The following is a 26,612-nucleotide window of genomic DNA, read 5'->3' as shown; positions in this document are numbered from 1 at the left end:
AAGGTTTGGTCACCAAGAGACATAATAACAACAAAATTACAAGTATATGAAACACTTGTCCTGAGCTGCCTTCTTTACAGCTCTGAAACCTGGACAATGAAACACCCCATCCCACAACTGTTTCTAAAGAATCACTCAGAGGGGACTGATGGAGCATATGATCAAGCTGGACTCTTTGAATGTGGCTGACCGGGGAGGCTGACTGAGAAGCCAAGGACAGTGGCGCTGGGCTTTGGTTCTACTGCATGGACGGGCTCTGTGGGAGCCTTGTCAGTTTGGATGCTCACCTTCTTGGACCTGGGGGGAATTGGGAGGACCTTGGACTTCCCATAGTGTAGGGAACCCTGACTGCTCTTTGTCCTGGAGAGGGAGGGAGTGGGGGTGTGGGAGGAGGGGAGGAGATGGAAATTTTTAATTTTAAAATAAAAAAAAAAGAATCATTCAGAGGCTTAATGTTAATTACAGAATGTTTGGCCTATAGTTTATGCTTATTACTAACTCTTACATTTAAATTAACCCATTTCTATTAATCTATGTCTTGCCACATGTCTCATGGTTTTCCCTGTGTTTAATAATCTTGTTCCTCCAGCGAATGGCTGGTATCTCTCAACTCCACCTCTCCTTTCTGAATTCTCAGTTTGATTGTGCCACCTAAACTTATCCTGCCTGACTATTGGTCAAACAACTTTTATTATTAACCAATGAGAGGAATCCATATTCATAGCACACAGAAAGATAATCCCACAGCACAGAACTACCAGTTCAAGTATGGCCCCACCCACAATGAGCCGGGCCCTACCCCATGAATCATTAAATAGGAAATGCCCTATATCTGGGTCTTATAGAGATGATAACTCTAGCTTGTGTCAAGTGAATATAAAACTAAGCAGTGCTGCAGGTGTCCCTGATGGACGTCCAGAAGGAACTGTTATATTCTATGGGAAGGGTAGCACTCACATGAGGAGTGGTAGGAGTGGTTTGGGGGGTCTAGCCAGTGTTACCCAAGCCCAGGCTGTAGTTTACTGGCCTGGGGAATAGGAAGGTTGCCCCCGGACTGCAGTGAGGATGAAGTCAGACCATTATTCAGATTATCTTGGGGCTGGAGATAGGCTCAGAGGTTAAAAGCACTTGCTGTTCTTGCAGAGACCTGTGCTTGATTCCCAGCCCCCACATGGCAGCTCACAACCGTCTGTAACTTCAGTTCCAGGGCATTTGATGGCCTCTTCTGGACTCTGCAGGCAGTGCACACATGTGCACACATGTATAGAACATACGGCAAAACACTCATGCATAAAGGACTTAAGACAAGTTCTCACCCTGTTGGCCTGGAACTTGCTATATAGACCAGAGTGGCTTTGAACTCACAGAGATCTACCTCCCTCTGCCTCATGAGTTCTGGGTTTAAAGGCGTGCACCTCCATAGCCTCCATACCTTTTTAAAGCATCTCATGAGGATGAGGTTGATCTCACACTGAGATGTATGTTTTATGATTGTATGTTCGGAATTGTATGTTCAGATGTATGTTCAGAATTGAAACAGGTATGCAGCTGGCTGACAAGTTCCCTTTTCCTAGAAGAATTAAAGCAGGGATGGGGAGAGAGGGCTAGCAGAGACCTGGGAGGAGTGACAGGTTACCACTGGCACTAAAACCTGAGACTTAAAGCAGGAAAGGTGAACGTGGCTTCTTCCCTTTAGGTCACCGAGAAGGCCTTGCTGCTGGCCATCTGGGGGCCCAGCACTCAGACGGCAAGGTTGAGGTGTAGGACTGGCCCTGGGAGACATGGTAGAGAAACAGACAGGCCAGTCTGGAAATCTTCGGCTCTCCTGGTGCCTCTGACTCTCAGATAAACAGAGCACAGGAAAGTGTGCCTGCTGCTCTCCTTGCCCAGCCAGAGTGTGCTCTCTGCTCCTGCCTGCCTGGGTGGACAGCAGCCCTCTACCCCAAGGCCGCTCTCATCCTCTTGGACCACATCGTGTCATCTAGGTCCGAAGGGATCAACGGTTCCAAAGCCAGAGCCTCACCTGGAGCACAGTTGCATGTTCCAGGTGCCAGGGTCCCCCAGGGCTGTGTCCCAGGTGTTCAGGGAGAAAAGCTGCCCCCTTTCCATCTGGAAGAGCCGAAGGAGGAATCGAGCAGGCACATTACTGACAGGTTCTGAGTGGAGTGGACGTTGGAGCTGGGATGGACCTGCTGGCCCTTCGCTGTGGAGCCCAGCATTCACAGCCTCTAAGGTGTCAGCAGGACTGGCCTCTTCCTCATTTACAGCGAAGGATTAGATTCACCCTAGGTCACGGGGGGGGGGGGGGGGGGGGGGAGTCTGTCTTGAAGCTAGGCAGGACAGGCAGCACAAGATGTGTGGTATTGCTTGGGAAGACTCAGCAGCGGGGGGCCAGTGAAATGTCTCAGTGGGTGCCAAGCCCATTGACCAGTTTGGTCCCTGGCTCTCACACAGTAAATAGATAGGAGTCTCAAAAGTTGTCCTTTAATCACTTGTGCTATGGCATATGCACCCCTCAAATGTACACCCCAAAATTAACCGATAAATGTAATTTTCAAAAACTGAACAAAAGACACTAATTTCACTTTCTCAGAGAGGGCTTAGTGTCCTCTCTGGGAGAGAGACTTAAGGGAGCAAATGCTCTTGACCACAGTACTTTCTGAGGCTGCCACCGCCATCATTTCAGAGATGTACAATGTGACAAAAGCCATGACCAGGGCAGGAACCTGGAGGGAGGACCTGAAGTAGACACCCTAGGGGGAGTGCTGCCTCCTGGCTTCCAGTCCCTGGTTTGCTCAGCTACCCGTCTTAACCACTCAGCTCCACACGCCAGTGATGGTGCCGCCCACAATGGGCGGGGTCCTCCCACACTGATTAGCAATCAAGACGTGCCTTCAGACCAGGCTAGTGGAGGCAATTTCTTTTTTTTTTTTTTTTTTGGTTTTTCGAGACAGGGTTTCCCTGTAGTTTCTAGAGCCTGTCCTGGAACTAGCTCTTTTAGACCAGGCTGGCCTCGAACTCAGAGATCCGCCTGCCTCTGCCTCCCGAGTGCTGGGATTAAAGGCGTGCGCCACCACCGCCCAGCCTGGAGGCAATTTCTTAATGGAGGTCTCTTCTGGGGTGACTTTAGTTTGTGTCAGCGACAGTTCTAGCAGCCATGGGAGGAGCATTTTAGGAATCTCTTCCCAAGACAGACGGTTAGCTTGCCGCACATTCCTGCTCAGTGTAAACAGAATGAGTGGTGGCACTCACTGCGTGCCGCAGGGTTCACTGCGTGCTGCAGGGTCCTCGCGATGGCGCTGAGGCAAAGCTGTGTCCTTCACAAGGGCAAGCCCATTTCACAGACAGCGATGCAGGCACAGAGGTGTGAACTCTCCCGGGATAGCATGGCCCTTGGGGCAGAGCCATGATTGGCATGGTACAGCCCCTCAGTCACCCTGAGACATGATCATCCCTGTCACACAAGGCAAGAAACCCACCAAATCACTTCATCCCCTTGCTCTGAGAGCTTGTCTTTTGTGATCATCCTAAGCAGATTTGGGATTCTACAAATGACAGCCAGCCAGCCTTGTGTTAGTTGTGCTTCTGCCAAGAACACTTAATCCCCACATTCCCACAGAGGTAAGTGGGGTGGGAATTAATCTTCATGTTTCCTTCCCAGAAGTGAATTGAAACAAAGCCAGGGCTCCCCGCTTTGGGCAGCAGCTGTGGCCTCTCGGGATGGACAGTGTGGACAGACCCAAAGACTCTCTTGGCATGGCAACAGTCCTTACCCCGTCCCTCTGAGGAGCACCTGCCTGCCTCACTGAGCATACCAGCTGACCTGGAGAGCATCCCCTGCAGGCCCCGGGGAGGAAGTATCCCGGTTGGGTACCCTGACCCCTCAGAACTTCTCCCTTCATCTGTGAAAATGGTGGAGAACATCTTACAGCCCATGTGGAGGGCAGTAGCGAGGACTCACCGAGGTAAAGGAGGGGGCTGCTTACCACACTGTGGAGTGTGGGGCTTTGGGATCCTCAGGGAGCTCCATGAGGAGCTGGAGTGTGGCTCAGTAGGTGAGGGGCATGCCCAGCACGCATGAAGCCCTGATTCCATCCCCGGGGCATGCCCAGCATGCACAAAGCCCTTATCCATCCCCGGGGCATGCCCAGCATGCATGGAGCCCTGATCCATCCCTGGGGCATGCCCAGCATGCACAAAGCCCTGATTCCATCCCCGGGGATGCAAACATTTAAAGAGGACCTTTGGGTCTACTCTGCTGCCTCTCCTCCATGGCCTTGGTCCCATAGCAGACCATAGCTGCATCCTCTTAAGGGGTTCGGTCTGCATGAGGAATCTAGGAGAAGGAAGTTGCAGGGCCTACCCATGATCTAGGGCCCCTCAGGGACAAGGCAGGGAGAGAGTGCCAAAAAAATGCACACAGCTTCCACTTGGGAGCTTTCTGGAATTTTCCACCCTGAACATACACATGGAAAAAGTCTGTTAAGGAGGCCCACTTGTGTGCCCGCGTCAAGTGGACAGGTCTGTGTAACCACTACCCAGACCAGAACTTGCCACCCCTAGGGAGTCCCACCCCCACTTCAAAAACCGGTTAATTTACTTGCATAGACTTTTAGGTCGAAACATACAGCTCACACCCTGGCTCATGCCCTGGCTCCCTCTTTTAAGACAAGGTTCATGTAGCCCAGGCTGGCCTTGTAAGCTCCTTGGGCCACATGAGTGACTGATCCCCTCCCTGAGGACCTCCAACTGCCAGATTCCACCCTTAGAATACTCTAACTATTCTAACTGCTGGACCCTGCCCCACCCTACAGAGTAAAATACCCAATCTCTGGACGAAATCCTACCAGTCTCTACCCTGGAAAGCTCGACCCTGAAAAGTCCCACTCCCTTCCCAAGAAGCTCTATATAAGCCCTGTGTCCTGTTCAGTTTGCTGCTGTAATTTTGCCCAAGCAGAAGCAGCCACCCTCCTGGTTTTTTCTCTCCCAATAAATCTCATGTGAGGTTTGTTGTGTGGTCTGACTTTGTGGTATTCCTTGGCTCCCAACTGCCAGGATTCTGTTCCATCCAAGCTGCAATGCTTAAATTTGGTGCTGTGACTCAGACTGGCTCTCCTAGTGCCTTTCCCCTCATGGTCTAAAACTCACTGCGGCCCCATCCCTCATCTCTGGTCCACCTACAGCAAAAGACTCACCTTCTGGCTTACCAATCGCTCAGCACCCCATCCACCAGCAACAATTAGGTAAGTTTCCCCTTTGGTCAGTGTAAACAGGTCTCTGAGTCTGAGGAAGTGGCCATTGAGTGTCCAGAACCTTTGTGGTACTCTTGCAGGCATAGGTATCCCTAACAATCAATGGTCTTTAAGGCTAAGACTGACCCTCTTCACCTGACCCCATCCTACCAGCCTTGGAGTGGCAATCCTGAAGTTTCCTTAGGCCCAACCACGCTAACCCTTCCTGCCCTCTTCTCCTACCTACCCCCTGGAGCTGCCTATAATCCCAGAGCTCCTCTAGGCCCTCATGGTTTTTGTGACCCCATTCCCCAACCCTTTCCTGTGGATAAGACCCTCCTTCTAGAGCTTTGGGTTTTTTTCTTGCTGTCTCACCTCTAGGAAATCCCTGGTACCAGGAGCCAAGTTTCCTCTGGCTTAGATAGGCTAAACCTGACCCCTGTTGAGTTTGGTGATGACCCACTGAATGATTTGGTCTTCGTTCGGTCCTCCCTGAGTCCTGGGGATGCCTACCACTACACGGTGCAGTGACATTTCTCTTTCTTTTGTCCATGGGAACATGTCTTCTCTACCCTCTCATCCCCCCCCCTTGGGATGCCTCTTAGAAAACCTACAGCCTTCTAACTGACACCTGGCCTGAATTTATTCACTTTTGCAATCAAATTTAGCTTCACTACCCCTTAGATAATCAACCCAAAGGACCACCTAGTGACACCTTAGATCCTAATATTATTTGGGACCTTTACAAATAGTGCAGCAGGCACCATCGGCATCTCCGTGCCCTCAGGAGACAAGGTCGGCTGCAGCTCGCACACACCCTGTGCTCACTCTTGACTGACAGGTGCTTCTCTCAGCCCCTGCAGCGGCATCCTGTCTTTAGCCAGGACTCTAAGCCTCTCTTCTCAGCTTACTCGATTCAGTTTTACAAGGATTCAGGTGTCTTTTAGGTATGAGTGGCATTAGACTGTTGTTTTATGCTGAACCACTTGAATTAAAATCTGGCTCCAGAGTTAGAGTATAGCACCCCCTTCTCTAGACCCAAGCATGCTTATTTAAGTTTCTTCTAGAATCTCTGTCCGGTATCAGGTGAGCCATCTGCTGTGTGACAGAGAAAGGGGAGCAAAGCAAGATAAAGGGGCAGACTCTTCCCAATGGGAACTACTGCTACTTATCCCTTACTCTTTTGGTTTCGGTTTAACGCTCTAAAATTTTTGCTAAGGTATAAATTTTATCTCAAGATTTGTAAAACTACAGTGTAAACTTCCTCTGCCTCAAGAGTTGTAAGCATATTGTGTATGATTAAAACCCTGTAAAGTCTGTAACTAAAGAGTTAATTTAAAGCTCCTAACACCAGGGTTGATAGTTAAAGATCTCTATATAGGTAATCTTAAAAGAAACATGTGGCTCACTGCTACCTTAGCTGCTCTCCCTACCCTGGGATGGAGGTAGCCATGTGACTGACAGTCACCTTTGCTAGGGTTGGAAAGGATGACCTCACTGCCATCTTGGAATGTGACCATATGACAGAAACCATCTAAGGAAAAACAACTCCTAACTGTGAGGCCCCCAAGTAGACGATTCTTCCACTATTTTCAATTGCATTAGCAAGCCTCAACCCACAGTCCCTTCTCTTACTCTCCAGCGTCTCTGGTTCCCTTTCTTCCTTCTCATCCACAGGCTGCCTACCCAGTCAAGGCTCAGGTAGTCCCTGACCAGGACCCTGAATGAAATTACTATACCCCAGAGAGCATCCATGCTAGGGATCGGTTTGTAACTTGCATCCTGGCTGGCCACCCTTAAAGAAGTAAATTATGAAAAAACCCAAGAGGTTATCCAGGACAAGCATGATAACCACCTCAGTTCCTGGACCACTTCTCAAAGGCTCTCTTACAATATGCCAGTCTGGGTCCCGAGACCCCCACATGGAAAACAGCTCTTTATGACCTTCTTCTCCTAGAGTTTCCCTGATGGTAGGGACAAACTTAGAGAAAGGCCCCCTGACTACACAGGCTTTAAGGTGTGCCATGGGGGAGCTGAAAAAGCCTTTAAAAGTACCTGGTGCTAACCAAGGCCTTTTGACTGCCCATAGCAACTGCCCAGGCTCCCTAACCCCCCAAAGCCAGAGAACCTCCGAGTTCCTGTTCCAAATGAAGTCAGAAGGGTCACTGAACCCAGGCCTGTCTGATCCTTCAAAAACCACCCAGACCATGTATGTACAAGGTGCCATCAAGAGGGGCATCGGGTGTTGACTGTGTCCATGTTCCTTGCAGCGTGGGCACGTAAAGCCCAGGTGACCCTTAAGCTGACCTCCTAGATCTGTCCATGGACCACTGAGGAGGGGTCCAGACTCCCTTGACTTAACCACTGCCATCTCTCACTGGGAGCCTTTAGACATCACAGTATCAGGGTGATCTGTCTCCCTCTGGGAACTCGGGCCACCTATTTAGTCCTGATGGAGTTTTAGGGACCCATATTTTATTCCCCTGTTGTCAGCATAGGGTCACAGTTTTATCAGCCTTATCAAATCCAACCAAATATGTCACTCAGACTCAATAACTATTCTCTCCATAGCCTCAGGGGACTTAAGCTTCTATCTCTGACCTTGTAGGAAAGTCTTCCACATTTGGGCTGCCCACCACGTGTGCAATACTTACTAAGATGCTTGTACTTCTCCAGCTATTTTCTCCTCCACCTGCTCTAACCACCTGTCTCTCCTCTTCTACTGGGTGTCTCTGTGGAGCTCCCTGCTTCATTTCTTTTACTATGAAAGCCACACAAGTGTGTCAGGATGCCTTTCCCTTCACAGCTGTTAGGTATAGCCTGACTTTCAACAGCCAGGATGCCATTCCCTTCACAGCTGTTTGTAGGAATAGCCCGGCTTTCAACAGTCAGGATGCCTTTCCCTCCTGAGCAATGGGTATTCCTTGGCTTCTGAATGCCAGGATTCCTTTCTGTCCGAGCTCCAACACTTATATTTTGGTGCCCAAACCCAGGACTGACTACTTCCCTAGCTGTTTACCATTGGTTTCCCTCTCACTTCCTCCAGGATCTCCAATGGGTGGCTCAGACCATCCTTACCCTACAGGACCAGATAAACTTACTGGGTCACCATAACTGCTACAAAATTATCGAGAATTAACTAAGAGCAGAAGGAGGTGGCCTTTGTGTCTTCCTCAGGGAGGAATGTTGCTTCTGTGTTAACTAGTCAGGTATGGTAAAAAACAAGATCTGGCAACTACAGATGAACCTCCAGAAATGTAAGAAACAGCTTGATACCTCTGGCTAGTGACTCACTTTCTTCGAAACCGGCTTTCTCCCGCTTTTCTTAATCCTAATAGTTACACCCTGCCTTATAAACTTCCTGTCTAGATTTCTTCAACAACAGATTCGAAAGATCCACAACCAGACTTTTAATCAGTTGCTATTACAGGATTACCAGCCCCTATCAACAGAGCCAGAGGCCAACTACTCATGATTATACCCTCCCTGATGGTGAAGATCAAGTTCACCCAAAGGACTCTAACGCCCTGATTCAGCCAGAAATACATAATAATAACATTGCCCTCTTTCCGATGACCTAATTGTTTATCAGTAATAAACAAAAAGAGGGGAATGTATGCCCCTCTAGCTACATGAGCAGCCAACCTCCCCCAGGACCTCGATCTACTAGGTTTCACCCACAGAATGCTCTAACTGCTGTTCCCGCCTCCATCCTACAGAGAAAAAAAAAAGCCCAATCTCTGGATGTGAAATCTCACCAATCTCCACCCTGGAAAGTTCCACTCCCATGCCAAGAAACTCTAAGCCCTGTATAGCCAGAGAACTCTTACATCTTAAATTAAGCCATTTCTACTAATATGTGGATCTTCACGAGGCTGTGGCCTACTGTTAAGGTTTTGGCATCTGTCTCCTTTGGCAGCTACATGGCATTTCTTTGACTCTGCCCCCGCCCCCCCTCTGTTTCCTGGCTTTGCTAAGTCATTGGCTGAAACAGCTTCTTTATTAACCAATGGTAATAAAACATTCATAGCATACAGAAGGGAACCCCAAATCATCTCCCTGTTTATAAGACCTAAAAGCCCTGTATCCTGTTCAGTTTGCTGCTGCTTTTCACACAAGCAGAGGCAGTCACCCTCCTGGTTTTTTCCCTCCCAATAAATCTCTTGTGTGAGGTTTGTTGTGTGGTGTGACTTTGTGCTATTCCTTGGCTCCTGGCTGCCAGGATACCTCCGCATTTGAGCTGTAATGCTTACAGGCCACAAACTAATTATGTAGCCAAAACTGGCCTTGGAACCCTGCCCCTTCTGCTCTACCCTCCTGAGTGCTGGAATCATAAATGGGCGTGCACCACCATGCCTGAACCAAGTGTTGGGATCATGGGTAGGCGTGCACCACCGTGCCTGACCCAAGTGTTGGGAACATGGGTAGGCGTGCACCACCGTGCCTGACCCAAGTGCTGGGATCATGGGTAGGCGTGCACCACCGTGCCTGACCCCAGTGCTGGGATCATGGGTAGGCGTGCACCACCATGCCTGACCCCAGCTACATCCTTTTTTGGGTCAGTTCTTTTTGCTGTGTACTGAGTGTCAAAGTTTTTCTGTTCACGTGACGTGGCTGTAGCTTGCTTGTTCTCATTGTTTCAGACAGGATGTCATTGTGGCACTTGGTGGCAACTTACCGTTTCTGATGGGCCTTGGGTCCAGCGCGGGGTGTGTCGTGTTCCGATGCTCATCTCTTGGGAGTAGGTTTGAGAGCAGAATGGCTGTCACAGGCCTGTGTTCCTGTGGGTCGAATGGATGTCATCAGAAGCATTTAAGTCAGCTGTTAGGAAGAACTTCTCGTTCCTGAAGGTGGTGGTCAGCTGGCTCCTGCCCTCAAAGGAGGAAGCCGTGACACTTCCTTTTGCGAACAGGAGGAGGAGGCCAGGCCTTGACTCCTTCCTGTCTGGCATTGGTCCCTTCTCATCGTCTAGGGTTCCCAGACTTCCCGGCAGTGTCCCAGCCACTTGGGGAGGGAGTGAGGCAGGGACCCTGCCTGAGCTAATGTGTGCCATTTGCAGTGCTGCTGGGGACAATGGGCTTTTGGAAAAGCTCAGCTGATGATGGGGCTTACCCAGCATGCACGCAGCCCTGGGCCCCATCCCTTGCATTGCTTAGCTGGATGTGGGGGTGCACCCTAGTACTATTGACAGGCAGACAAGAGGTCAGAAGTTCCATCCTTGGTACACAGCGAATTCATGGGCTACTTGAAAAGAAGGGGAAAAGAAAGAAAAAGAAAAAAGCACTAGACAGAAATCCCTTCTTAAATTGCCTCCAGTGGGGTGGGAAGGGAAAAGTCTTAGCCCTTTAGGAGCAGGTGTGGCCTCTGGCCTTTCCAAGTTCATATAGTAAACTTTTTTGTATGGAGATTCACACCTTTCTCCCCTCCTTCCTTTTTGTTTCTTTTTTACTTATTATTTATTTATTTATTTATTTATTTATTTACAGGGTTTCTCTGTGTATCTTTGCTGTCCCTTGTCCTGGAACTCACTCTGTAGATCAGGCTGGCTTCAGACTCACAGAGATCCACCTGCCTATTCCTCCTGAATGCTGGGGTTAAAGGCATACGCCACCACACCTGGCTCACATTGTTTTTTCAAGCAGTGTTCCACAAAACAGTGTGACCTCCAGAGCCAGGCTGTGGAGACAAAGCTTTCTCAGCACCACCTGTAGGCAATCTCATCAAAGTCCTCGTCTGCTCACCTGCTTCTGCCCTGGGCCTTCTTGCATGCGGCTCCACTGGCCGTCCCTGGGGTGTATAACAGGAGGTTGTTTGCATCCCGCACGCACGGCTCCCAGTTTTCCCCAGGAGTGGGTGATGCGGAGGGGTGGCGACCTGGTCTCCTGTGACTCCTGACCTGGTTTGGTTTTCCCCTTGATGAGGGAGTCCGAGGATGGCCCAGAGCACCCGTTCTGCCTGGGCATGCAGATCCTGTCAACAGCCCGTTTCCCGGGGCCGAGGAAACAAAGCCTGTGGCTGCCCCCCTCTTCCTGAAACAGCTGTTTATTGTTTTGACAGGAGCTGGAACACTGTACCTTCCCCTCCTCTGAGCCCTGCCTCCTGCTCAGTAGAACTTTGCCGTTTGCTCTGGAGGGAACACGGCGGACGATGAGGTATGCGCTTGATTAAAAGGATTTGTGTCTGCCAGTCGTGGGTTTCCAGGAACTACTTACTGTTAGGCAGCAAAGTGGTCCCACCTGAGGGACGATCCTTGCTCTCTCCCTAACCTTTCCCTAGTCTCCTTTGTAGCTTTGTTCTCCTTTCCCCAGTGCCTCTGGAAGCAGGGGCTGGCGGAATGCTGGCTCAGGGATTTTGGCTGTAAGTTCCACTTGATTCCGCTTCTCTTGGCAGGGCTAAGTGCGGTCACGGCTGCAGCCTAGAGCTCTCTGTGTAGGGTTCCAGTTGACAGTGCAGGGGCAGGGACTGAATCTTGCAGGGGCAGGACACTGGGAGAGCGCCGAGTCTTCTCGAGACTGCACAAAACACCCCAGCATGTCTCTTGATGTAGAGAATGTTTTGATGAATGATTCCTGGGGCAGCCAGGAAAAATGGTAGCTGGATCCTGCATTTGGATTTCCTGAAGGAGACTGAAGTGGAAGCAATGAGATACCTCTTAGTAAGGGTGTAAGGCCTGTGGTGTGCGCTGCCTGCAGTGTGCACGGCCTGTGGTGCGCGCTGCCTGTGGTGTGCGCGGCCTGTGGTGTGCACAGCCTGTGGTGTGTACAGCCTGTGGTGTGTACAGCCTGTGTCGTGTGTAATGGCTGGGGTGACAGTTGACCATGCACCTGGCCCTCATTTTCCTGCATCTGTGTTTATTCTGACCCTATTGTCATTAATATTCTGTGTTTGTGTGTGTGTGTATGCTCAACGTGTGTGTATGCTTGTGCATTCACATGTGTGAGTACAGAAGCCAGAAGAAGGCATTGGACCCCCTGGAGTTACAGGCAGTTGTGAGCTGTTGATGTGGGTGCTGGGAACCAAGCTGTAGGCCCTGTGTAAGAAGGAAGCCTCTTACCCGCGGAGCCGGCTCTCCAGCCTGATTCCAGTCTTCTTAGTGAAAAGCATACCTGGAAACTGGCTTCTATTTTTTTTCCTCCATCAATTGTATCATGTTTCTCCCCCACAAGGAATTTTATAATAAAATGGTTCCCCCTTACCCTGACACGGCCCCCTGCCAAGAACAAGATCTAGAGGCAGATTCTCTGCCCTTAAAATCCGTCGCTTCTGAGTGTGTTCAGCAGCATCATGCCAGCTGCCCCTTCAGTCTAGCTTGGTTTTAGCCAGAAAGCCAAGCCGTGGTCACCACAGTGTAAAGGCGCCACAAGTGAGGATTCCCCACACCAGACACACAAGGAGATACCTTGCTAGTGGCAGAAGAGTGATCCAGTCAGGCTCCCCAGTTGATCTGAGGAAAAGCTGGCCCTAGATGGTAATCCTGAGCAGCCTAAAGAGACTTGAGCCTGGCTGTGATGGTTGACAGGGTCTTGGAGGCACATTCCCTGGGTGGGAGCCAGCCCCGGCACTGTACAGTGCTGAGCGTACGGGCGGTTGCTTAACTTTTCCGAGCCGTTTTCTCATCTGCAGAATGGGATTAATAGTGGAGTTACATCACAGGGTCCTTGAGGCAGCATTGGAAGACAGCTGGAGAAAGGTTTAGCCCAGCTCGGCCCGGCTCAGGAAGAATGCAGGTATTTGTAGTCTGGAAGCTCACTCGATGTGGGGCAGGGCGCTTTAAGAAAAGAATTTAAAGCTGTAGATCACTATCAGGTGGAGAAGTGAGTGTGTAGACTATGAGAAGGGATAGCGAAGTAGGAAAAGAGGCCAAGGCCTCAGACACATCATTCAGAAAACAGTGTAAAATGGTAGAAAAATTGGAAAAGGGATGAGCTGTGTGGAGCTGCCTGATAAACTTGCTATATTTGACTGCAAATTAAAAAATATTTTTATTACTTTTAACTTATGTCCATACATGTGTGTCTGTGTGCACACGAGTCCAGGTGCCCTCAGAGCCAGAGGTGTCGAATCTCTGGAGTTGCAGTGATTGTGGCCTGGTGGATGCTGGGAACCAAACTGTCATCTGGGAGAGCAGTGCACACTCTTTGCTGCTGAACCTGTCTGCACCCCACCGCAGACTCCTCGATCTTATCAGTGTCCTGACGCAGACGTTGTAGCCCAGTGGTTCTCAACCCTCCTCACGCTGCGACCCCTTAATCCAGTTGCTCATGCTGTGGTGACCCCAGCCATAAAATTATTTTCACTGCTACTTCATAACTAATTTTGCTGCTGTTATGAATTGTAATGTAATTGTTTTCTGATGGTTTTAGGCGACCCCTGGGAAAGGGTCATTTGACCCCTAAAAGGGCCGTGACCTACAGGTTGAGAACTGCTGTTCTACTATCTTCTAAGTTACATTTATTTAGCATGTTGGGGGCTGGGAGGGCACTTTGTGCCGTGCATTTGGAGGGCAGAGGACAGCTTTCAGATGTCATTTCTCTTTACCTTGTGAGACCCTGGGACCTGGGGGTGGAGAGAAGCAAAAAGAAAAAGAAAAAGAGCAATAAAACCAAAAGACAAATTAGTTCATCATAGTTCACGAGTGGTTGCTGTCCATTGCTTAGCACAGGGCAGAATTGCTTTTGGCTCCTTAGTTTGTTGATAGGGGTGCCACATCTGGGACGGTCTGGACAGCGCCCTGTTCAGGTGGCTTCAGGCAGATCTGAGAGGGTAGCCCTTTATCCTTGGTATGTAGGGCAGTTGGGCAGCTAGGTTTGGGTGCCACTTGGGAAGGCACTAGACGCCTGGCCCATTGTGACCCCTCAGCCGGGAGAAGGTGGGTCCTTGCCACTGCCTCCGACAGCTGCCAGAGCTAACGAGGGATTCCTCCAGACTACTCTAGAATCTTCTTGAGTTTTGTTCCTATCTGTGCTCCAACATGAGAAAGCTCCATCGTGAGGGGACCTGGAGGCCCAAGCTTCCTGCGGCCTGGTACGTCAGCCTCTGTACTTGAGATACATTGGTTGACCACGGAGTCTGTCCTCTAATTATCCAGTCAGTCTACCAAGAGCGAATGGACCGTGACAGCAGGGTGAGCTCTTATGCCTAAAGGATATGCCCTGGGACTGGTTTCTTGTCCAGGCCTGGGTGAAAGATCAGTCCAAAGACTTCTTTATCCACTGTGAAACTCTGCCTCCCTTGGTCTTTGCACAGGATGGGCCTTAGCCACTTTTCCTGCCTGATCTTGGCACCCTAATGGAGGCACCCATGAGAAGCAGTGGGTATATTTGACTGCAACCTTGTCCCAGATTGGGCAAAGCAGGGTTTCCCTCAGCCCGCAATGGGGTCTTGGGCTCATTCTAGCTGTTCTGTGAGGTGTTGTTATGTGGGCCTGAGATTCTTGTCTCTGCACCCATGACTGGACCCTCTCTCTCTCAAGAACATTGTTATGGTTATGGCTGCCATAAATGCTGATTGCCTGACCCAATGAGGCTTGGTCCTACCTCTGTCCTTTGCAAAGCCCCAAGGAAGATGTTTGTGTCTCCATATTATACATGAGACAGAGCCTCAGGTTAAGCAGCTTCCCCAGGGGATACATCTGGGACTTTGCTGGGCTCAGAGTCTCCCCCTAATCTACTCCACTTAATCTACTTTTTACCTGTAGTGCTGAATTAACACTCTTGGTTAACTGAGGGCTTGAGGGAGCCAGAGGATGCTATCTTAGGCCGAGGATTATATAGTGGTGAAGTGTGGAGCTCCATCATGTGAGTGTGTGTGTGTATGTGTGTGTGTATGTGTTATGTGTGCGCGTGCGTGCACATGCAGTCAATAGGCAATAATATCCTACTTGTTATTCTATTGCTTTGTTTGCCTTTGTAACATTGGTCACTACCAGACACTCTGTAGCCCGTTTAGTCTTTGTCTCCTCCTCTGGAATGGTAGTTCCATGGTGGTCTTGTTTATAGATGTGTCTTTGGTTACTAGTACCCACTAGCCTAGTCCATGGTGGTTGATGGGTCTGGGTGGCTCTCACTGATTTGCTCACCTCACAAACATATCGGTGCACCTACCGAGTACCTTGCAGTGCCGCCCTGGACTCATCATGCCTGGACATTCTTTGGGGAAGAAGGGTGGATTCCAGGCCGTGGTGGCAGGCTTGTAGGCAGGAAGGCAAATGCTTCCTAGGAGGTTTGGTTTCTTTGGCAAGTGCTTTCTCCCCGCCTGTCCCCTGCTCTCCACAATAATGATAATGGCTTTTCCAGAGCCCTTCTGCATCCAGCTTCCAGCTGAGGGTCACCTTTCACCCCGATATGAGATGGAGAAAACAGGCTTGCCCAGCATCCCCTCCAGAGAGGAACTGTTTGGAAGAAATGTTGCCACTTGGTTGGTGTGACTTTGTGAGGTTTTCTGAGGGGTGGTCATTGGACCATGAGGTGGAGTCAGGAAGGTGGAGGCTTCACAGCATGGCTCTGTCCTGTGAAATGCCACCAGCGTCAGCGTATGACCCAGAAGTTGGGGTACAGGTGCTCATATGAGAACCCACACAAGCTCTGCAGGGGTGAGTCTGGGAGTGACCAGAGGATGAAGTTATAGACAGACAACAAGATCACAGAGTCAGAGGGTCTCAGAGCTGGCAGCAGAGCCCCACACCATCACAAGCTGAACCACTGGGCCAGCTCAGATCACCCAGGGGTCTCCTACATGATTCAAACTCATTTCTTTCTTCTTCTTTTTTTAAAGTATAACTTTCATTTTTATTTTTCCAGATGTTTTTTCTTCTGCCTATCTGAAGCTACCTTTTTAAGTAGTCTTTGGTGGAGGTTGTGGGGCAGCACCAGCAGGGCTAAATCATGGTGGCAATGTTTAGTCTTTCCAGCCTAGCTTCATGAGATCGATTCCTGACCCCCTTGCTATGAATGGCACAGCTCACACAGTAATACAGCTCAACATAGAGTTTGGGGAGCACATAAACATCAAAGACTCTTTCTTAAGAAATATCCCTGATGGACCCAGCCTCTATGGTATTACAAATGTTGAACTTCTTAATGGTCTGTCCTTGGCATACACCAGGCACGGTTTGTGTGGTGACCTGGCTGCACATGCCTGAGGCTCTTTCTGGTTCAATCTTCCTTCCTTCCTTCTTCTCTCCCTCCCTCCTCCTCTACCTTCTTCTTCTCATCATCATAATTATGACATTAGTATTACATTATTATTATCTTGGAGCCAAGACCCAAAAGAAGCCAACTCATTTTTTCCATGGCAGGGAGCACAGCCGTCTACCCCTCTTCAAAAGTGCAGTTTTCAAAGTTCTGAGGAACAAATGTCGAAGAACTTGTAGGCCACATTGTCTGCCAAATGGCTCATTTTGGTCCAGAGAGAAATACAAAATGGTTTTAAAAGACTAATTGGCCATCCAGCCGACCCTCCCTTCCCTGGAGACTTGAGTTTCTAGGAAGATTCTGGAAAGCATGTTGTGCCCATTTCTAGCTCTTCACTCTGACAGCATTTCAGATGGCAAGACTCTCACCAGCATTGTGATTAGCCACCACCGGTGGTTTCAAGCCATCAGTGAAGCCTAAAAAGAAATGTACTCCCGAGAGTCACCTCTGATGTAAATTCCTGAAATCTAAAAAGGTCACCAGTTGGGTCACCAGCCTCAGCAACTCCCCTAGGGTTCAGAATAGGACGTCTATGGCTAGCAAAGATCTGATGGTAGGGGCTGGAGAGATGGTTCAGCGGTTAAGAGCATTGCCTGCTCTTCCAAAGGACCTGAGTTCAATTCCCAGCAACCACATGGTGGCTCACAACCATCTGTAATGAGGTCTGGTACTCTCTTCTGGCCTTCAGGCATACATGCAGAAAGAATATTGTATACATAATAAATAAGTAAATTAAAAAAAAAGATCTGAGGGTAAAAAAATGAACTCAAGCATGTTACCTCTGCATGTTCTTTATTTTTCCAGCGAGGGGAAAAGTGAAGCGAAGGACGATCTCCTTGAGTTTTTTAGTTTTTTACAGACATAGTTGGAAATTTCCGTAGGCAAAGACAATGATATCACATGGATTTTAGGATCACAAAAAGGGGCAGGTAGAACCTGACAAAGCAGCACTTAGGAACAGGTGACACCACCCAGGAAAGAGCCAGCATTCAGAGGGAAATACCTGACATTCCATATTTAGATAAAGTTACTAAACATCCCTGAATCCTGGATTCACCCATTCTCCTCATCTAATCTCTTGTGATAACCAGCTTTGGGGATGCCCATGTTTGTTTGCTAGCAGGTGGGGGGCACACTGCCTTCCTGCTCAGTGCCTGCCTTCTATAGAAATTTCTATGTGGTCTCTTAGCAGGGAATTCTGTGGGATTGACTCTATGTAAATTTGACTGTTAGAACAAAGAGTGAACGTTATAACTCTAAGGCCTCATGATGTGGGGAAATGGAAAGGTCATTCCATTGCCTGTGCAGAAGTCACACTGCTGAGGTGTTTTGGAAATGAATCCCATTTCAAAGAGAAGAATCATAGTTTCACAAGGTTTTTACAGATGTGACAGCGACTTTTCCAAAAGACAAGTGTTCCTGCAGCTCTGCAAAACAGGTTATTTCATGTGGACATATACACTTTCTGTCGATTAGTCTATTGGTCTGTAACCTGTACATTTACTGTATAGTCTTGTGGGCTCCAGCAATCACCCGCACCTACTGGGATGTTTGTGGTGGGGATTGGGAGATGTGCTGCTCTGGACCGCCTCTGATGGCATAGGTGATACTGTCTCTCTGTGTCATCTCTCTTCTAGTTGGCAGAAGCTTTACTTTGATCTTTGGTAAGTTGGCACAACCGAGCCTGAAAGCCAACGCTCGCCCTTGTCTCTCAGCAAGCACGGGGTGTCCTAGAACTTAATTAGAGAAAATTGGAGTTAGTTTCCCTTTAGAGCAGCTCTTCCTCAGGCTGAGCTGGTATATGTAATGGTCTGTCCTGTCCCTTTAAGAGACAAGCACCGCCCTCTCCCTCCCCCATCCACTGTGGGCAGATCTTCCTGCCTGCAGTCTGAGTCCCTCCCTTTCCGTCTCTCTCCCAACGAGGCAGCTTCTGTCTCTCTACCTTCTCCCCACTTCTCCCCTTCCCCTCATCTGCCTCTCTCTGTTCTTCTCCCTTCTCCCCTTCCCCTCTTTTTCCCTTCCCTTCCATAACCCAACAAATAAATATCCACTTTCTCTGCATGGCGTGCCTATCCGTCTCGGTCTCTCACCCACCATGCAGCTCCCTGCCTGGGACCTGGCTGCCTTCATGGCCCACCATGGACTCGGGACTGCTACCCACTGCCGCCACTCTGGGACCTGCAGCATTTCTGCCACTGTGCCCCTTGGGGAGCCTGCAGCATTTTATTTTCACCATAACATTGGTGCCATGACTCACCTTTTGGGGATCCTGCTGCATTTTATTTTTACCATTACAATATAGATGGTGAAACCTTGATTTGCATCCATTTATATAAGCTGTTCTTATCCTAGAGTTCTCCTTCCTCCAAATATTTTGAGCACTTTCTGAGTATCAGCCCCCATTTTCAGCCCCCTCTCAGCAACCTCTTTTATGAACATCAGTAATGAAGACTAACATTTTAAAAGAGCATGTATCCTATTTTATGACCCTGCTCTGAAATTGTCACTATGTTCCCCCCACCTCCTTCTCCATCTTCCTTTCCCTCCTTCTCCCTCCCCTCTCCCGAGATAGGGTCTCACTATGTAGCCCTGAAACTCACCTGCTTCACCTCCTTAGTTGTTCTGGGATTAAATGTGTGTGTGTGTATCTGTGTGTGTGTGTTGCATCATATGCCAGAATGCACATATAGTCGTCAGAGGAAACCACATAAGAGCCTGTTCACTCCTTCCATGGTACATTTGGGGTATGAACTCAGGTTACAGGCTTTCTCTGGTGGTTTACACACAGCTGTCACTTTTTGTTTGGTTGGTTTTTGAGACAGGGTTTCTCAGAAGCTATGGAACCTGTCCTGGAACTCACTCTGTAGACTAGGTTGGCCTCGAACTCACAGAATCTACCTGCCTCTGCCTCCTGAGTTCTAGGCTCTAGCCTGTAGTAAACTAGGGAGGCCATGGACAGGTGGACAGGCTTCTCACTGGTTCAGAATGGGTGTGGGGCTCTCTGGTTAGGTGGGAGATAAGGTAGGGGAAGTAGGCTTAGGATGTGAGAGTGAGGACTGGGGATCAGCCAGCATCACAGTAAGGGTTGGGGACCAGCTGTGTCCTGGTCACTCCATGGCCTCTGGGCTAAACTTACAGTGAATTAACTGTGTCCCCCAGAAGCTGTGCTCTCAAGGCCTGCCCAGAGCTCATGTGCGGGAGGAGGGCTTCTGAGCTCAGATTGGCTAATGTACAGCGTTTGGATCTGGTCTCTGAGCTCTCTTCTAGAGTTAATCTGGAAGCCTTCTGCTGGTTTACGGATGTTTCTGCTGAGATGATCCCACAGTTTATGTCTGTGTTGAGCTCATTAAGAAACCAGCTCTGCGAAAGGCCTTATTCCTAGCTGCCTAGAAAAAGAGGAAAATGAGAAGGCTCAGCAAGTGAAGGTGCTCACTGCCAAACCTGAGGACCTGGGGCCCTGTCTTGTTAGAGTTTCTATTGCTGTGATAAACACATGGCCTAAAACAAAAGAAGGAAAGGGTTTATTTTACCCTACAACTCTCAGGTCACACTCCATCACTGAGAGAAGTCAGGGCAGGGGCTCAAGGCAGGAGCCAGGAGGCAGGAGCTGATGCAAAGGAGGAGTGCTGCTCCAGCTTGGTCTCCATGGCTTGCTCAGCCTGCCTTCTTACAGGTTTCTCAGCTAACCTTTCTTCTTGGGGTGTCTGCAGCACCACCCACCATAGTGATACTGAGAGGTGGAAGTTGGGATCTCCAGGAACGGCCAGGAGGGCAGAGCGAGCAGTTAAGATGTGCTCAGTTCTTTAGGCAGGCCTGGTCTCTAGGTGTCTGGTACTCTGGGTGATGAGGCCAGGTACCTATTGCCTTGTGAGGTGCATGGACCAGATGGAGAAGACCTGGCTCCGGAATGGCTGGCTCACTGTGGGTCAAAAAGGCTCATTCCGTCTGAGCTCTTGGAATCTCAGAGAGCCGGCAAGTCTCCAGGAATGATTTCTCCCTACACGGAAGAGTGTAGTAAGGTATCAACGTGTTATATCAAATCTTCCCACTATAGGAGTAGTGACAAGCAGATCATGATCCAGTTGCTCACTCTCTGTGGCCATTAGAATCATCTGACTTTCCCCACTAATGTTGGGGTTCCGGTACCCTCTCCCCATCCCTCAGCACATGAACACAGATCCGGTTCTTCCTCCCAAACTCCCTGTGGACCTCTGAGACCTCTGTCCACCCCTGCTCACTCTCTGGTCTAAAGCTCTCTCTGGCCAGCCCATTAGGCTCTTGTTCCACAGGGCACCTCTTATCTTCATATCCAGCACTCCCCTTCCATGTTCCTTCTGCTTGCCTTTCCTGATCACCCCACACTGAAGGACTTCCCAGCCTTCCTGCCAAGCAGCCCTTCCCCTTTCTTTCACAATTTTCCCCCTGTAGTTCCAGTTGTTTGCTTGCTTGTGGGTGTGTGGTGGAGCAAACTGGGTAGGGGTGGAAAGTAGGTAAAGCCTAGGTTATAAAGAGGCATTAGCTGTGTCCTCAGTACTCCAGGAACTACAGAGTTGGGGAATGGGAACACCTCCCCCAGAGCCAGAGGTGCTCCAAATCTGAGGTAGCTGGAGTTCTGTGGAACTCTAACAGCTACCTCCTCACTTGCTGACCCCGGGGCTGTGGCTCCGGCTCTGTCTCCGCCTCCAGCATCCTTCCCAGAGCATGCAGTCTCATTAACTACATCTGCTTTATTTGTGCACTTGAGCAGGTACACATACACTTCTCATCTCTAGTGCATTGCACACACATGTATCCTGTTAGAAATGATGTGGGCAGAGGCCTTTTGTTATTTTTATTATTTAAAATATTTTATGTGTATGAGGGTTTTGCCTGTGTGTATATATGTACACCACCTATTTATCTGGTACCCATGGAGGCCAGAAGAGGGAGGACATCAGATTCTCTGGAACCGGAGTTACCAATGGCTGGGAGTGCCATTTAGATGCTGGGAAAGGAAACCAGAAAGTGTTCTTAACCGCTGAGCTGTTTCTCCACCCCCAAGAAGCCATCTCTCACTCCGATTTAATTTATTTAATCTATTTTCCCTCTTTTTCCCCTCCCCCCACAGGAGAAAATAATGAATATCAAGGGAAAAGTAGTCCTGTCGATGCTGGTTGTCTCGACTGTGCTTGTCGTGTTTTGGGAATATGTCAACAGGTAATTATGAAACTGGCTAGAATTATGGGGATGGAAAGGCTGTTTTTATTCAGTGTGACTGGTGTCAGCAGAGTGACCAAGCGGGTGAATGCGAGGATCTGAGCTGTAAACAGGATTCCACCCTTCCTGTAGTCCCCAGCCCTGGATGGTCGTTCAAACCACAGAACATCCAAGTAACTTCTGCCAAAGTAGTCATCTCTTTTCTTGCCGTGCTCCTAGTACCTTGCATTTCTGTAGGCTAAACCCAGAGAGAAGGCACATTAAGCCCAAAACAGCCTCGAGTAATTTGTATAAGCTTATATAAGACATTTTAAGCCAGGCTGGGGTGTATGCATGGAATTCTTGTAATTGGGAGGCAGAGACAAGAGGATTGTATGAGTTTGAGGCCAAGATTGTCTACATAGTGACTTCCAGGTCAGCCATAGCTTTACAGGGAGACCCTGACTCAAAAAAATAAAGGGGCAGGAAAGGTGGCTCAGCAGTTAAGAGCACTGACTGCTCTTTCAGAGGACCCGGGTTTAATTTCCAGCACCCATATGATGGCTCACAAACACCTGTAACTTCTGTTCCAGGGGATCCTGAGTTGTTTTCTGGCCTCCATGGGTGCCAGACACACAAGTGATGCAAACCTATACATACAGGCAAAACACTCACATACATAAAATTTAAAAAGAGTTAAAAATAAAGGAAAAAAGAGAAATAGATAAAATTCAGATAGGAATTCCACAAGAAACTACCCCTAAGTTCTGCAGTCCTAAAGTATCTGTGACGTTTAAAAGGAGCTGTCCAAGTGGTTGGCTTTGGTGCAAAAATCCATACGACATTTTACTAGTGATTCATTTGTGCCTGGGCGAAGCCCTCTCTTCCCTCCCTTCCTTCCCTCGGCTTTGGACAGCAGGATGAAGCAAAAGTCTCTCAGTCACCAAATTCATCTGTCAATTAAAGTCTGCCTCTGGAAGTTCCCGTGTCAATGGCCTCAGGGAGACCCAGCTTCATAGCAAAGCCCCAGCAGGTGCTGTTCAGCTTCAACGAGTGCATTAATTGTACAGCTAACTGTAGGAGCTGTCTTGAGATGGCCATCTTCACAGTGGGGATGTTTTAATTGTAGGAGCTGTCTTGAGATGGCCATCTTCACAGTGGGGATGTTTTAGTGGCCTCGGAGTTCTGGTGCTTTGGGTTAACATCTGATTTGCCTCTTTCAGAATTTTGGATTTCTAAGTTGAATGAGCCAGCAGACCTCCCCTGGCTACAAAAAAAGCAACCGTGTCCTTACCTTAGGTACAGGCCTAGGAGGGACAGCCTCTAGTCAGAATGCAAAAGATACAGGTTCAAAGAGGTGACAGATATGTAACCACTTCTAGGATGTTCTGCTGTTTCATTCTGAGTAGCTAAGTTTGAGAAAAGGCGAGACAAGCTAGCGTGTGACCCACTTAAAATGTCTGGAGAGTGGGTCCTTTGAATTGAGGAAGTTAGTTAAGAAAGGGATGATTCACTTGTTGGGTGTGACCCTTAGGCTCTTGGGGGCTGAAGAGCATCCTGGCTAGATCATACGACCAGACTGCCTGTTGTGTCCCAGTCTTCCCTTTGCTGCCCATGTGTGTGTGACCCTGGGATAGCTACACAGCTCTTCTGTTCTTCAGTACCCGGCCTGTAAAAATGGGGATAATATCATGCTTGCAGTCCCCACACCTGACTGGCCGAGGCAGGTGGATCACTGTGAGTTGGAACCAACCTGGGCTACATAGTAAGGTTGAGGTCTGCCTGCACTACAGAATAAGGCATTATGTTAAAAACAGAAACAAAAACAAATTAACAAAAACCACAGCTCAGTGGTAGGGCACTTGCCTGGACTGTGCAGTGGTTCATTCAGTACCTACGCCCTAGATGAGCAAACAAGAAACATTCCTGTTCCGTCATTAACAACACTCATCACACACTTGGGCGACTTCGACAACAGGAACTTACTTCTCAGGATGCTCAAGGCCAGAGACTCAGTGCCCAAGTGAAGCTTTCTTGGTTTGCAAACAGCTAGTGACCTTCTCCCTTGGCCCATAGTTTACGGAGAACAAGCAATTTGTAATTTTTTTTTCTGATAAAAACGCTAAATCCATCATGAGGACCCACCTTTATTTAAATGCCTATCTAAACCTAGTTATTTCTCAGAGGGCCAGTGCCATCGTTCTGGGGACAGGGCTTCAACAGACACAGTTAGGGTGGCCACAGGCATTCACTGCACAGTAGCAGTATTTGCACCAATGGGCAAAACATGGCATCAAGATTGTGGCAGGTAGAAGTAGTGACTCCAGCCACTGCCGTTGTCCAAGTAGACACGCGTCCCCCCCCCCCCCCGGGGCTGGAATGCTTGTTTGGATAGCTGGCACGCTCTGGAACTGGGTTTGATTAGATGGCTTTGGTGTTGTCTACTTATAACTGCCTCTGTGTTATGAATGGCTCATAAAATAGAGACGGGATGGCCTGAGAAAGGGCTCAGGGGTTAAGAGCGCTTGTCGCTCGCTCTTCCAGAATTTAGTTCTCAGCACCCTCATTGGGAAGCTCACAGTTCCAGGGGCTTCGGCATCCTCTTCTGGCCTCTCTCTCTCTCTCTTTCTCTCTCTCTCTCACACACACACACACACACACACACACACACACACACACACACACGAAAAATGAAGGCTCAAGAGCACGTATGGGCATGGGGTCTCAGGAGAGTTATGTTTTGCTGCCAGGAACCTGTTCTGAGCATCACAGTAGAGGAGGTTCTGGCTGCTTTTCAGGGCAATTGTTTGATATTGACATTGTAGATACTTTGTTTCTAACTCATGAACTCACTTGACTTTCTGCAAGAATTCTGAGAAGAAGCAGGTGTCTGCCACTGTCCAAACTGGCCATGCAGTGCACTATAGAGAGGCATATGGCTCTGTGCTCGAAGGGATTTAAATATAACTAAGCAACTGCACCCAGCAACTAGTAAATAAATCATTGAAAAGTAATGTTGCCTATGGGGCCGGTCAGGACTCAAGTGAGATCCTATCTCAAAAAATAATATTAGGAGCTAGAGAGATGGTTCAGGGTTATTCAGATGGCCCAGGTTTGTTTCCCATTTCAGGGGATCTGACACCTTCTGGCCTCCATGGGCACCAGGAACAGGAGTGATGCACAGATGTGAATGCAGGCAAAATACCTAAAACATTTTTAACGAGAGAGAGAGAGAGAGAGAGAGAGAGAGAGAGAGAGAGAGAGAGAGAGAGAGAGAGAGAGAGAGAGAGAGAGAGAGAGAGAGAGAGAGAGAATCACCCAGGGATGCATTTGATTTGAAGCTGTTTGAAAATGCAGTGCTATATTTTTGAGCTGGAACAATGACAACGAAGATGATGAAGGTGGCTGGCAGTTACCGAGCATGTGCCGAGTGCCAGGCTATGTACAACACCTGCTCTTAGGATAACTGTAAAGTGCGAGCGACTCTGGATGTCTCAGTGAGGACACCAGGTCTCAAAGTTTAATGATCACATTTTGGGAAGACTTAGGTCCCCCGTTACCTGCCTGTGAATCAGTCATTCTTCTACTTACTACTACTTACTTAATACCTTCCTCTGTATTTATATTCAGGCTACCAAATGGAGACCAGCCTTGGGGGCTGGCTCACTAGTGGTCTTTATCTTTGTTCTAAGTAGAATTAGATCTGGTGATCTTCTGTCCTGACTGCATCTGGAGCTTCTGTCTGCCGACTGCACAAGGACATGGAAGCCAGATGTGGCTCTTCCCCATAGGATGCCTGATCTGAACTGGGGAGACCTGTGGATGAAGGACACTCAAGTAGAGGGGAGGTCATGAGATCAAGGGGGCAGAGACTGCCTGACCTGGAAGCAGATTCACTTACACATTCAATCAGCCGCTTAGGAAGCAGGTCCTGTGGACAAGGCACCACGCTGGGCTCGGAGGACAGGAGGCACAGAAGAGGTGGCTTTGAGCTGTGCCTGGTGGATGAGTGCTTGTTAGAGCATCAGTTCAGTGTGGTCATCGGTGAAGGATTCTGGGAGAGGACAGGAGGAGTTAGAAGGAAGGTCGTTAAAGAGGTGTGATGTGACAAGCTGGAGCCCTTTAACTACAAAACAATAGTGCCCAGAGTGCCAGGCAGGGCTCTGAAGGTCAGGTGGTCTCCCCTTCTCCTCACTGTCTCCTCATTTCCCCATTCTCCTTCCCCTTCTCTTCATTCTTGTCTTTCCCTTCTCATGTCTCCCTCTTTCTCCTCGTTGTATCCTCCCCCTGTTGATTGTCTCTTCCCCCTCCTTGCCTTCCTATGGCAAGATGTGGAGTTGGTTACTCCCCAGGCTCAGATATGGGGGTTCTGTACTTCGTCAGCAGAATGACCTTGAGAAGGCTCCCGGACTGCCCCCACTCTTCAGGGTGAGGGTCGCGGCAGAGTGCTGCAGAGGTCAGAGGGTCCCTGAGGGTCGGGACAGAGGAGTGGCTGCCGTGGTGAGAGGGTTCCTGAACCACTGATGTAAACTGCCTGACACAGTGCCTGGCTGAGTTCACCCCATGTCTATACGCTGGCTTAGGAGCCAGGAACTTTAAGGCTTGATCCTGGAGTGCAGGTCTGGGGAGAAGCTGGGGTGGGGTAAGAGGCAGGAAGGCAGGTATGGGGAGGGTTAGAGGGCAGGAAGGCAGGTGCCTGCTCCCTGGAGCACAGGGAGGAAGAGGGGAGAAGAGATAAAGGCCAAAGAGATCCTGGTAGAATCTACCAAATGAGCAAAGTCAGGCGTAGGACTTGGGCACAGTGTCTCTGCACAGAACTGAATGGTTCAGTATGGCACCAAGTCCTGTCACTTTTTTTTTCTTTTCTTGAGACAGGTTCTCAATATGTAGTCCTGACTGGTCACTGCTGTGCAGACCAGGGAGGCTTCCAACCTGTGGCCTCTGCCGCCCAAGGCTGGAATGACAGGCCTCAGGCCACCATACCCATCTGTAGTTTATGTCCCCAGAAGTCTCT

At 49.1% G+C, this 26,612-nt stretch overlaps 1 protein-coding gene across 2 annotated transcripts in view; it reads left to right on the top strand.

Moving 5' to 3' along the window:
- The first annotated feature begins 11,283 nt into the window (after window positions 1-11,283).
- Ggta1 (glycoprotein alpha-galactosyltransferase 1 (inactive)) overlaps window positions 11,284-26,612 on the top strand; it is a 33,595-nt gene continuing 18,266 nt past the window's right edge. For both annotated transcript variants that reach the window (XM_038337184.1, XM_038337183.1), the window contains exons 1-2: window positions 11,284-11,383; window positions 21,531-21,619. In XM_038337184.1, coding sequence (XP_038193112.1) covers window positions 21,540-21,619 — 80 coding nt within the window. In that variant the 5' untranslated portion in view covers window positions 11,284-11,383; window positions 21,531-21,539. The remainder of the gene's footprint in view (window positions 11,384-21,530; window positions 21,620-26,612) is intronic.

The sequence above is a fragment of the Arvicola amphibius genome, chromosome 7, assembly GCF_903992535.2.
Source record: "Arvicola amphibius chromosome 7, mArvAmp1.2, whole genome shotgun sequence".
Classification (NCBI taxonomy): domain Eukaryota; kingdom Metazoa; phylum Chordata; class Mammalia; order Rodentia; family Cricetidae; genus Arvicola; species Arvicola amphibius.
The sequence above is the reverse complement of the archived record's forward strand: the minus strand, read 5'-3'. Positions and strand labels throughout refer to the sequence as shown.